This window comes from Phytophthora sojae (assembly GCF_000149755.1).
Source record: "Phytophthora sojae unplaced genomic scaffold PHYSOscaffold_6, whole genome shotgun sequence".
In the NCBI taxonomy this organism is placed as follows: Eukaryota; Oomycota; class Peronosporomycetes; order Peronosporales; family Peronosporaceae; genus Phytophthora; species Phytophthora sojae.
This window is the reverse complement of record NW_009258120.1, coordinates 1,711,901-1,724,230: the sequence shown is the minus strand read 5'-3', so window position 1 is coordinate 1,724,230 and position 12,330 is coordinate 1,711,901. Positions and strand designations below refer to the sequence as shown.

The following is a 12,330-nucleotide window of genomic DNA, read 5'->3' as shown; positions in this document are numbered from 1 at the left end:
AAGTCGAGCAACATCGCGTTCGGACTGATGTTGCTCCACATGGACGCGGACTACCACCATGTGGTCGACGACTGCGAGGAAGCGTGGGTTGCGTGGACGCGCCTGAAGACGCTGTACGGTGGTTCGCAGAAGGCTGGACGCATCTACCTGAAGCGCCAACTCTTCAGCATGGAGATGTCGGAAGGCGGCAACGTCTTGCATCATTGCAACGAGGTCCTCAACATCAGCGCCAAGCTCAGCAGCATCGGCGCCAAGATGGAGGATGAGGACGTGGCGATCTGCCTGTTGCGCAGCCTCCCCAAGAGCTACGAGAACGTCGTGCTGAACTTGGAGATGAGCAGCGCTGAACTACGATCGCAAGACGTCGTGAAGGTGCTGACGAATGAGCACATCAAGAGACAAGGCGAGAAGACGGCGACGGTGAAGACGGAGAATGCGGCCAAGGCGTTCAACACCGACCGAGAGTCTCGCCAGTGTACGTACTGCGGGAAATTGGGGCACACGATTGACAAGTGCTGGACCAAGCAGAAGGACGAGAATCGGGGCCCAAGACGCGGCGGCAATGGCAATGGCCGTGGACGCGGGGCCAACAATGCCCAGTGGAGGAACGACGACGCCAGCACAACTACGACTACGGCTATGATCGAGTGGCGTTCGCGGTCTCACTGGAGTGTGGCATTTCGACGGGCAAGAATGTGTCCGGGTTGTGGGCGGTCGACAGCGGCGCAACGCACCACATCTGCAACGACAAGGCCAAGTTCGCTCATTTGATTGAGCGGAATGAAGGCGAACTTTCGGTGGCCGACGGCAACAAGGCGGCCATCATGGGTGTGGGGACCATCGTGGAACGAGTGGTTCTGCCCAACGGCGACGAGCGCGACATCGAGATCAAGAACGCGCTGTACGTCCCAAGCATGAGCAAGAATCTGCTTTCGGTGCCACAGATCAACAAGAGTGGTCTGTTCCAAGTCGTGTTCGACAGCACCAAGATGCAGATTGCGCACAAGGGCTCCAAGCTAGTGGTGGCGACGGCAAACCTCGTGGATGGACTCTACTGGCTCCAGACGCCTCAGCGATCGGCGAATGCGGCGACCAGTGGGAAGACGGTCGACTTACACGCGCGTATGGGTCACGCTCCGGTGGAGGTGCTTCGCAAGATGGTCGACAACAACATGATCAAGGACGCGAAGGCACCTTCCAAGTCGAGTGGACCAAACGTGTGTCGCGGCTGCCAGCAAGGGAAAATGGTCCAGAAGCCGTTCCCAAGCAACCGTGACAAGCGTCACTACGACACGTTCGAGCTGCTCCACTTCGACGTGTGCGGCCCCATGGAAGAAGAGTCACTGGGTGGCAGCAAGTATCTGCTGCTGATCGTGGACGAAGCCAGCGGATGCATGAAGGGGTTCTGCCTGCGTGCCAAGTCGGAGAGCGAGGATTACATCAAGATGTACGTCACGAAGGTGCAGACGCAGTTCGGCAAGAAGGTCAAGTTTGTGCGGCACGACGGAGCCCGTGAGTTCGCGACCAACTCGCTCAAGGCCTTCTACGAAGTCGAAGGCATCGAGCAGCAAACCACGGTTCCGTACGCGCACCAGACCAACGGCACGGCAGAACGCGCCATCCGGACCATCGTCACGATTGGCCGCAGCATGCTGCATCACGCCAAGCTGGACAAGAGCTTCTGGGCTGAGGCGGCCATGACAGCCATCTACGTGAAGAATCGTCTGCCATCACCCAAGATCGAACACAAGACTCCGTTCGAGATCGTTTACAAGTCCAAGCCGAGTGTGAAGCACATGCGTGTGTTCGGATGCCAGACGTACATCCTGACGCCGAAGGAAAGACGGCGCAAGTGGGACCCCAAGGCTCGCGCCGGGCTGTTCCTCGGCTACGAAGAAGTGTCCAAGGCGTATCGAGTTTATGACATCGAGGCGGGGCAGGTGGTTATCAGTCGCGATGTCAACTTCGATGAGTCGACCTTTGGACTTTCGACGCATACTTCGGATGAAGACGTCGATGATGCTGTGTTGGACTTGGACGCGCTGGACCTGGACGACAACGATGGACCGCGCCAAACGAGCTTCAAGCAGGCGGGGAAGCGCAAGTACCGACCGAGTGGCGACGACAACACTGCCAGAAGATCGCGCCCCGTTCGCCACCGAGCTGGCTTAGAAGAAGCAAGTGCGCCGGACGTATCCTCCTCGCGCCGAGCCGACCCCGACGAAGAAGAAAAGTCTGGGGACCAAGATGAAGACGACGACTCGACGCCTCCAGTGTTTTGGCGTGCCAGTGCCAACGCTGTGGAAGCAGCAGCCGATCTATCGGAGCCGACGACGTTCCAAGAGGCTGTGAACGGTCCTGATCAAGTGCACTGGCGCAAAGCGATCCGCGCGGAGCTCAAGTCGATGCGACTGCGTGGTGTGTTTCGAGCTGCCAAGTTGCCTAACGGACAACGCGCCATCGATACCAAGTGGGTGTTCAAGATCAAGCGCAAAGCGGACGGCTCGATCGAGAAGTACAAGGCGCGCCTCGTGGCCAAGGGCTTCAAGCAGAAGTACGGCATTGACTACACCGAGACGTTCTCGCCCGTGGTCAAGTATGTGACGCTGCGCATGGTGATCGCGATTGCTAAGTATTTTGGCTGGCCCCTCGACCAACTCGACGTGGTGACAGCATTCCTGTACGGGATAATGAAGGAGGTGATCTTCTGCGTGGTTCCGGAAGGCGTCGAACTGGATGGTGACTTCGACTGCCTGGAACTGGTGAAGGCCATCTACGGTCTCAAGCAAGCTTCGCGAGTGTGGAACGAGACCTTCGACAAGTTCGTGTGCTCCATCGGCTTCCAAGTGTCGGCCTTCGGTCCGTGCCTCTACATCAAGGTGGTGGACGGTCACTGCGTGCTTGTACTGGTGTACGTGGATGACGTACTAGTTCGCCCGAGCTGATCGCACGCACGAAGACCGACCTGAAGACGCGCTTCGAGATGACCGACAGCGGCAAGTGCGCGTTTGTTCTTGGGATCGAGTTGGTGGACGGCCCGGACGGCAGCGTGACCATGTGCCAGCGGCGATACGTGGACGACATCCTGAAGCGCTTCGCCATGGACGAGTGCAAGGCCGTGGTGAGTCCGGTGGACATGAGCACTCGACTGGTTCCAAGCGACGCGGCGACCAAGGTGAACGCTCCGTTTCGCGAAGCTGTTGGTGCTCTGATGCACCTGATGACCGCCACGCGCCCAGACATCGCGTACGCCGTTGGCTATGTATCGCGCTTCATGGAGAACCCCCAAGAGGAACACTGGGTTGCGGTCAAGCGTATCTTTCGCTACCTGCAAGGCACCAAGACGCATGGGATCTGCTTCAAGCCGGGCGACAAGATCGACTTTCGTGGCTACTCGGACGCGGACTGGGCCGGCGACCTCGCCGACCGCAAGTCCACTTCAGGCTACACGTTCATGCTCATGAGTGCGCCTGTGAGCTGGGGAAGCAAGAAGCAATGAAGCGGAGTACATCGCGCTCAGTCTGGCTATCCAAGAAGGCAAGTGGATTCATCGCCTGCTATGCGAGATTCTGGCGGCCGCTAATGAGACTGGACCCGAACTCATGATCCGCGAAGACAACCAGTCGTGCATCAAGATGACGAAGAACCCAGTGAACCACGGTCGCGCCAAGCACATCGACATCAAGTACCACCACATCCGCGATGAAGTCAAGCGCGGCGAAGTCAAGCTCCAGTACTGCGAGACTTCTGTGATGCTAGCGGACATCATGACGAAGGCGCTTGCGGGACCACGCCACACGGATCTGACGGTGGCTCTCGGCATTCGTGGGACTTCGCATTGAGGGGGCGTATTGAGGGTTGCTGGTCTTGGGTACTGTGTACCAGTTGTACCCATTAACCGGTTAACCCGAACCGGTCCAATCCGAACCCACGTTGATTATGGTGATTACGGTAAGTTGTTTACGCCACCGATGATTAGACGAGTAGGATGATTGGATGAACACCGGTGAGTGATGGTTGATTAGATGCACTAGGTGATAGGACGCAGGGTCGCGTGTCTATAACAGTAGGGTGTAAGCTCCAACAATTCAATCACTTTCGAATCTTCATTCTACCCCTCAAGTGCCTTCGCTCCGGTCCCGCCGTCTGCGACGTCCCTCCCTCCGCTTCGTCCGAGCTTCGTGTCCAAGATCCATACCTTCCATCATATACATGACTGGTATGAACACAGTACTGCCTGTAGCGTAGTGCTTCCTCCCTCGTCAGAAGGAGGTAAATTTTAGCTGGTTTCTCAAGACGCTTCGTTCTATGCTTGAAGAGCACGGTGTACCCTGATACTGACGGATCGCGAATTGGCATGTTTGAATGCTCTCGCCATTTTTTTCGCCTTAGTTCCGACCATGATTTGTCGTTGGCACTTCAACTGGAATGTGCTAGAAAAAACCCGAAGTGTTTTGGGGCAGGTTGCCGTTCTCAATCCTCTCCCTGGCCGGGATAAATACGAAAACACGTGGCAGACTCAAGTCTTCATGGATTATTTCTACAAGACTGTGGAATCGGAAACAGAACAAGAATTTAAGTTTCGTCGAGCCCAATTGCACTTACTCTCACCGGTGATTGCTTCGTACCTGGATGAACATTGGTGGAAACACAAAGCCAAACGCGTTCATTGCTGGACAAACCGCCACCGTCACTACGGCTATCGTGATACTTCGGCAGTGGAAGGAACGCATGCGCAATGTAAACGCTAGTTGCACGACTGCAACGGTGATTTGTACACCGTCTTTAGAAGGCTATTACCGTGGTGTGAGCGAACGTGCGGCTTGTGATGCCACGATACTGCCGTATCTACTTCAGCATGACAGATACACACAGGTTTCGCGTGTGACTACTGTTTGGGCTCTTCGTGCTACTCACAGTCTCTGGAAAGAGGCCATGGACATCATAAGTGGAGCTAAACCGTATCGAGCTTGCTCTGGAATTTTTCGCACTGTTCATGCGAGGCCGTGTGTTCATGAACTCATCGCTATGCTTAAATCCAATGGATCTTCTAGGCTTCTACCGAGTCATTTCGACGCTCACTGGTGGATTTATCGCAATCGTATCCAGACTTGGCGGCCAAGGATTCGGGAACCAGCCAGCTTAAGAAAATCCCGCCGCGTCGCGCGATCTCACAAGGCTAATTACGGCGCCTCGGGTACTGCACGTCTGCCGACGTTTGCAGAACGAGTTGATCTAAACCACCCTTCCGCTGTCCCTACACTCCCGGTACCCTACCTCCAGAGTAGTTCGTCCCTCCCATTTTTTACCATGCCTGTGGTGAATGGGGGATTCGACACTACCACTGTGGAGTTCAACCTTACTGGGGCAAGCCCTCACGCTCGCGTGGAACTAGACCAAGATGTGCTAAACCAGACTTTACTTCCGCCACAGCACGTTGAGATGAACCACATGAACACGTACCAGCCTACTCATGCGCCGCCAAGATCCTGGGGGTATGCAAACAGAAAGCCATTTTAATTGGTTTAGATACTGCACTTATATATATACTTCATTGATTAGTTCTTATTGGAATCTATTGATTGACTTGGTACTAAACCGCGAGCAAGTGTCACCTTATACTTAAACCGCAAACTCTAGGTCATCATATCAAGTTTGACCCAAAACTATGATACAGGGTCATTGCTTGGCGATGACCTTAAACTGCGATTCTAGGTCATCATATCAAGTTGACCCAAAACTATGATACAGGGCCATTGCTTGGCGATGACTGATGGAAGGTATGGATCTTGGACACGAAGCTCGGACGAAGCGGAGGGAGGGACGTCGCAGACGGCGGGACCGGAGCGAAGGCACTTGAGGGGTAGAATGAAGATTCGAAAGTGATTGAATTGTTGGAGCTTACACCCTACTGTTATAGACACGCGACCCTGCGTCCTATCACCTAGTGCATCTAATCAACCATCACTCACCGGTGTTCATCCAATCATCCTACTCGTCTAATCATCGGTGGCGTAAACAACTTACCGTAATCACCATAATCAACGTGGGTTCGGATTGGACCGGTTCGGGTTAACCGGTTAATGGGTACAACTGGTACACAATACCCAAGACCAGCAACCCTCAATACGCCCCCTCAATGCGAAGTCCCACGAATGCCGAGAGCCACCGTCAGATCCGTGTGGCGTGGTCCCGCAAGCGCCTTCGTCATGATGTCCGCTAGCATCACAGAAGTCTCGCAGTACTGGAGCTTGACTTCGCCGCGCTTGACTTCATCGCGGATGTGGTGGTACTTGATGTCGATGTGCTTGGCGCGACCGTGGTTCACTGGGTTCTTCGTCATCTTGATGCACGACTGGTTGTCTTCGCGGATCATGAGTTCGGGTCTAGTCTCATTAGCGGCCGCCAGAATCTCGCATAGCAGGCGATGAATCCACTTGCCTTCTTGGATAGCCAGATTGAGCGCGATGTACTCCGCTTCATTGCTTCTTGCTTCCCCAGCTCACAGGCGCACTCATGAGCATGAACGTGTAGCCTGAAGTGGACTTGCGGTCGGCGAGGTCGCCGGCCCAGTCCGCGTCCGAGTAGCCACGAAAGTCGATCTTGTCGCCCGGCTTGAAGCAGATCCCATGCGTCTTGGTGCCTTGCAGGTAGCGAAAGATACGCTTGACCGCAACCCAGTGTTCCTCTTGGGGGTTCTCCATGAAGCGCGATACATAGCCAACGGCGTACGCGATGTCTGGGCGCGTGGCGGTCATCAGGTGCATCAGAGCACCAACAGCTTCGCGAAACGGAGCGTTCACCTTGGTCGCCGCGTCGCTTGGAACCAGTCGAGTGCTCATGTCCACCGGACTCACCACGGCCTTGCACTCGTCCATGGCGAAGCGCTTCAGGATGTCGTCCACGTATCGCCGCTGGCACATGGTCACGCTGCCGTCCGGGCCGTCCACCAACTCGATCCCAAGAACAAACGCGCACTTGCCGCTGTCGGTCATCTCGAAGCGCGTCTTCAGGTCGGTCTTCGTGCGTGCGATCAGCTCGGGCGAACTAGTACGTCATCCACGTACACCAGTACAAGCACGCAGTGACCGTCCACCACCTTGATGTAGAGGCACGGATCGAAGGCCGACACTTGGAAGCCGATGGAGCACACGAACTCGCCGAAGGTCTCGTTCCACACTCGCGAAGCTTGCTTGAGACCGTAGATGGCCTTCACCAGTTCCAGGCAGTCGAAGTCACCATCCAGTTCGACGCCTTCCGGAACCACGCAGAAGACCACCTCCTTCATTATCCCGTACAGGAATGCTGTCACCACGTCGAGTTGGTCGAGGGGCCAGCCAAAATACTTAGCAATCGCGATCACCATGCGCAGTGTCACATACTTGACCACGGGCGAGAACTTCTCGGTGTAGTCAATGCTGTACTTCTGCTTGAAGCCCTTGGCCACGAGGCGCGCCTTGTACTTCTCGATCGAGCCGTCCGCTTTGCGCTTGATCTTGAACACCCACTTGGTATCGATGGCGCGTTGTCCGTTAGGCAACTTGGCAGCTCGAAACACACCACGCAGTCGCATCGACTTGAGCTCCGCGCGGATCGCTTTGCGCCAGTGCACTTGATCAGGACCGTTCACAGCCTCTTGGAACGTCGTCGGCTCCGATAGATCGGCTGCTGCTTCCACAGCGTTGGCACTGGCACGCCAAAACACTGGAGGCGTCGAGTCGTCGTCTTCATCTTGGTCCCCAGACTTTTCTTCTTCGTCGGGGTCGGCTCGGCGCGAGGAGGATACGTCCGGCGCACTTGCTTCTTCTAAGCCAGCTCGGTGGCGAACGGGGCGCGATCTTCTGGCAGTGTTGTCGTCGCCACTCGGTCGGTACTTGCGCTTCCCCGCCTGCTTGAAGCTCGTTTGGCGCGGTCCATCGTTGTCGTCCAGGTCCAGCGCAACACAGCATCATCGACGTCTTCATCCGAAGTATGCGTCGAAAGTCCAAAGGTCGACTCATCGAAGTTGACATCGCGACTGATAACCACCTGCCCCGCCTCGATGTCATAAACTCGATACGCCTTGGACACTTCTTCGTAGCCGAGGAACAGCCCGGCGCGAGCCTTGGGGTCCCACTTGCGCCGTCTTTCCTTCGGCGTCAGGATGTACGTCTGGCATCCGAACACACGCATGTGCTTCACACTCGGCTTGGACTTGTAAACGATCTCGAACGGAGTCTTGTGTTCGATCTTGGGTGATGGCAGACGATTCTTCACGTAGATGGCTGTCATGGCCGCCTCAGCCCAGAAGCTCTTGTCCAGCTTGGCGTGATGCAGCATGCTGCGGCCAATCGTGACGATGGTCCGGATGGCGCGTTCTGCCGTGCCGTTGGTCTGGTGCGCGTACGGAACCGTGGTTTGCTGCTCGATGCCTTCGACTTCGTAGAAGGCCTTGAGCGAGTTGGTCGCGAACTCACGGGCTCCGTCGTGCCGCACAAACTTGACCTTCTTGCCGAACTGCGTCTGCACCTTCGTGACGTACATCTTGATGCAGTCCTCGCTCTCCGACTTGGCACGCAGGCAGAACCCCTTCATGCATCCACTGGCTTCGTCCACGATCAGCAGCAGATACTTGCTGCCACCCAGTGACTCTTCTTCCATGGGGCCGCACACGTCGAAGTGGAGCAGCTCGAACGTGTCGTAGTGACGCTTGTCACAGTTGCTTGGGAACGGCTTCTGGACCATTTTCCCTTGTTGGCAGCCGCGACACACGCTTGGTCCACTCGACTTGGAAGGTGCCTTCGCGTCCTTGATCATGTTGTTGTCGACCATCTTGCGAAGCACCTCCACCGGAGCGTGACCCATACGCGCGTGTAAGTCGACCGTCTTCCCACTGGTCGCCGCATTCGCCGATCGCTGAGGCGTCTGGAGCCAGTAGAGTCCATCCACGAGGTTTGCCGTCGCCACCACTTGCTTGGAGCCCTTGTGCGCAATCTGCATCTTGGTGCTGTCGAACACGACTTGGAACAGACCACTCTTGTTGATCTGTGGCACCGAAAGCAGATTCTTGCTCATGCTTGGGACGTACAGCGCGTTCTTGATCTCGATGTCGCGCTCGTCGCCGTTGGGCAGAACCACTCGTTCCACGATGGTCCCCACACCCATGATGGCCGCCTTGTTGCCGTCGGCCACCGAAAGTTCGCCTTCATTCCGCTCAATCAAATGAGCGAACTTGGCCTTGTCGTTGCAGATGTGGTGCGTTGCGCCGCTGTCGACCGCCCACAACCCGGACACATTCTTGCCCGTCGAAATGCCACACTCCAGTGAGACCGCGAACGCCACTCGATCATAGCCGTAGTCGTAGTTGTGCTGGCGTCGTCGTTCCTCCACTGGGCATTGTTGGCCCCGCGTCCACGGCCATTGCCATTGCCGCCGCGTCTTGGGCCCCGATTCTCGTCCTTCTGCTTGGTCCAGCACTTGTCAATCGTGTGCCCCAATTTCCCGCAGTACGTACACTGGCGAGACTCTCGGTCGGTGTTGAACGCCTTGGCCGCATTCTCCGTCTTCACCGTCGCCGTCTTCTCGCCTTGTCTCTTGATGTGCTCATTCGTCAGCACCTTCACGACGTCTTGCGATCGTAGTTCAGCGCTGCTCATCTCCAAGTTCAGCACGACGTTCTCGTAGCTCTTGGGGAGGCTGCGCAACAGGCAGATCGCCACGTCCTCATCCTCCATCTTGGCGCCGATGCTGCTGAGCTTGGCGCTGATGTTGAGGACCTCGTTGCAATGATGCAAGACGTTGCCGCCTTCCGACATCTCCATCCTGAAGAGTTGGCGCTTCAGGTAGATGCGTCCAGCCTTCTGCGAACCACCGTACAGCGTCTTCAGGCGCGTCCACGCAACCCACGCTTCCTCGCAGTCGTCGACCACATGGTGGTAGTCCGCGTCCATGTGGAGCAACATCAGTCCGAACGCGATGTTGCTCGACTTGACGTAGTCGTCCTTGGCCCGCGAGTCCGTGAAGCTCGGCGTCGTCTCGCGGTTCACGACATGCCACGTCGACTTGGTCAGGAACACGCCACGCATGTAGCGGTTCCACGTCGCGTAGTTGTCCCCGTTGAACTTGTCAATGGAGACCTTGGTCGAGGCGTCATGGGCAGAGGACATGGTGCTTGGGCTCATAACCTGATGGAAGGTATGGATCTTGGACACGAAGCTCGGACGAAGCGGAGGGAGGGACGTCGCAGACGGCGGGACCGGAGCGAAGGCACTTGAGGGGTAGAATGAAGATTCGAAAGTGATTGAATTGTTGGAGCTTACACCCTACTGTTATAGACACGCGACCCTGCGTCCTATCACCTAGTGCATCTAATCAACCATCACTCACCGGTGTTCATCCAATCATCCTACTCGTCTAATCATCGGTGGCGTAAACAACTTACCGAAATCACCATAATCAACGTGGGTTCGGATTGGACCGGTTCGGGTTAACCGGTTAATGGGTACAACTGGTACACAGTATCCAAGACCAGCAACCCTCAATAATGACCTTAAACTGCGATTCTAGGTCATCATTTCAAGTTTATACATTGTTTTTGAAGAGCAGTACATGTATATAATATAATCCATGAAAGAAATATTATACATGACTGATAAATACTAAGTATAAATGCTAAGTATATGCAGCACCTACACCTCAAAGCCTCACGTAGGAATGATGGACGCGTCGATGCAACTTCAAAGTATCTTTGTGCTCAAACGTCCTCTTGCATAAACCGCAGTAAAACTATGTGCAACCGTTCTCATGCTCACGCCGAGCTGACTTCATGTCGAAAGTTGCAACTGAACATGTACGACATGCGTACATCTGGAATCGGCAGAGCTGAGTCATGTTGTATCGGTAGGAAACCCCAGGGAGATCAACATCCAAATAGCAGTGAAGTCGGATGTTGACGCAGTCGTAGGAAACACCGCGGTGAGCGAGATCACCTCTGCAAATGACCAAGTCTCCTTTGTTTAGCGATACAATCTTCTCAGTCTCCTTTCGTGGTCGGCGGTTATTCCATCCGTAAGTCGCGAGTCTGGTTCCATTCTGCAAAGCGATTAGAACAAACGCGGGCAGCTCTTCATCGTCAGCATCAACGGTTTCGCTGTTTAGAAAATCCCTATGGACTTGCTGCTGAGGGCCACCCGGGAAAGACTTCAGAAACACCCACGAGCCAGGACGAATGACCCAGTGTTCGTTGTATCCGGAGGCACAGCCATTCACTGCGGTCTCGATTGGCACCAACGGATCATCGGATTCTTCCCACTGCGGGACGTACGCCTGCAACCTGAGCTCGTCTTGTTCGGCCCCACGCTGAAAACAGTCGCCCACTGCTCGATGTCATTGACCTTTAGTCGAATCGCTGCGGCCTGTGCTTCCGTAATCGCCTTCTTGATAACCTGGAACCCGTCTTCATAGAGCTTCATGTTGTGCGTGTGGCGAGGTTGCTTTTTTTAATGAAGCACTATATGAAATAGCGAGTCATGTGACCGGGTACTTCCTAACTCGCCAAAGATACTACCTCGCAATCTTATGCGAATTCCTACGATCTCAACACGCAATGGAACCTTATACCAATGATAGAAAGGTAGAATAAAACTGAATATGTGTGCGTTGGGGTGCTCAGAACGGATATGAGCAGATAAGTCTTGCCTACGAGGATCACAAACGCTATTTCAAGGGCCCATTCCTCAGTAGTAACTCCTGTGCGTAGTCGAGAGGGCCGTTGCCACGGCAGGGCTCTACTCCACGGCTCTCGGCATGATCCTCCAGACGCCCCTCGTTTCCGCTGTGTCCTCTACGGTCTTCTGCGAGGTCTGCTCCGCCATCTCCTCCGCTGTCTACTCCGTGGTCTTCTCCGTGGTCTTCTCCGTGGTCTCCTCCGGGGTCTCCTCCATGGCCGCCTTCGCTGTCTTCTCCGCTGTTTACTACATGGTCTTCTCCGTAGTCTTCTCCGTGGCCGCCTCCGCTGTCTACTCCACGGTGTCCTCCGAGGTCCCCTCCGAAGGCCCCCGAAGGCTCCTCCGAGGTCTCCTCTGTGGCTGCCATGAGTGCCATGGCAAATGTTCCCCTGTGGTTGCTTGAGTTGCTGCTTTGGGCTCAATGAAGCAGTGTCTGCAGCGTCTTCAGCTCTAGCGTGCCGTCACCTGTGACCCTCTCGAGCTAATGCGGGTCACTGGTTTTGGGTTTTCTAGTTGCCCATTTCAAAGCGTTACCTACTGTCATCTGTTTACCCAAATGCCCTGGTTGTAACGAGGGCCCTCCCGATGAGGGCTCTCCTTAGCGATCCCCCTGAATCCATGACCT

General features: G+C 55.4%; 2 protein-coding genes across 2 annotated transcripts; both read right to left on the bottom strand.

The window, feature by feature from the left end:
- Positions 1–10,764: 10,764 nt before the first annotated feature.
- Positions 10,765–11,450, bottom strand: PHYSODRAFT_302976 (hypothetical protein; the record flags this gene model as incomplete). The annotated part of the gene is made up of 2 exons (XM_009532473.1): positions 10,765–11,337; positions 11,373–11,450. The coding sequence occupies 2 exons, from the start codon at positions 11,448–11,450 to the stop codon at positions 10,765–10,767; spliced, it is 651 nt and encodes a 216-aa protein (XP_009530768.1).
- Positions 11,451–11,694: 244 nt separating this feature from the next.
- On the bottom strand, positions 11,695–12,081 carry PHYSODRAFT_335113 (hypothetical protein; the record flags this gene model as incomplete). Its single annotated transcript, XM_009532472.1, has 1 exon — positions 11,695–12,081. The coding sequence occupies one exon, from the start codon at positions 12,079–12,081 to the stop codon at positions 11,695–11,697; it is 387 nt and encodes a 128-aa protein (XP_009530767.1).
- Positions 12,082–12,330: the final 249 nt, after the last annotated feature.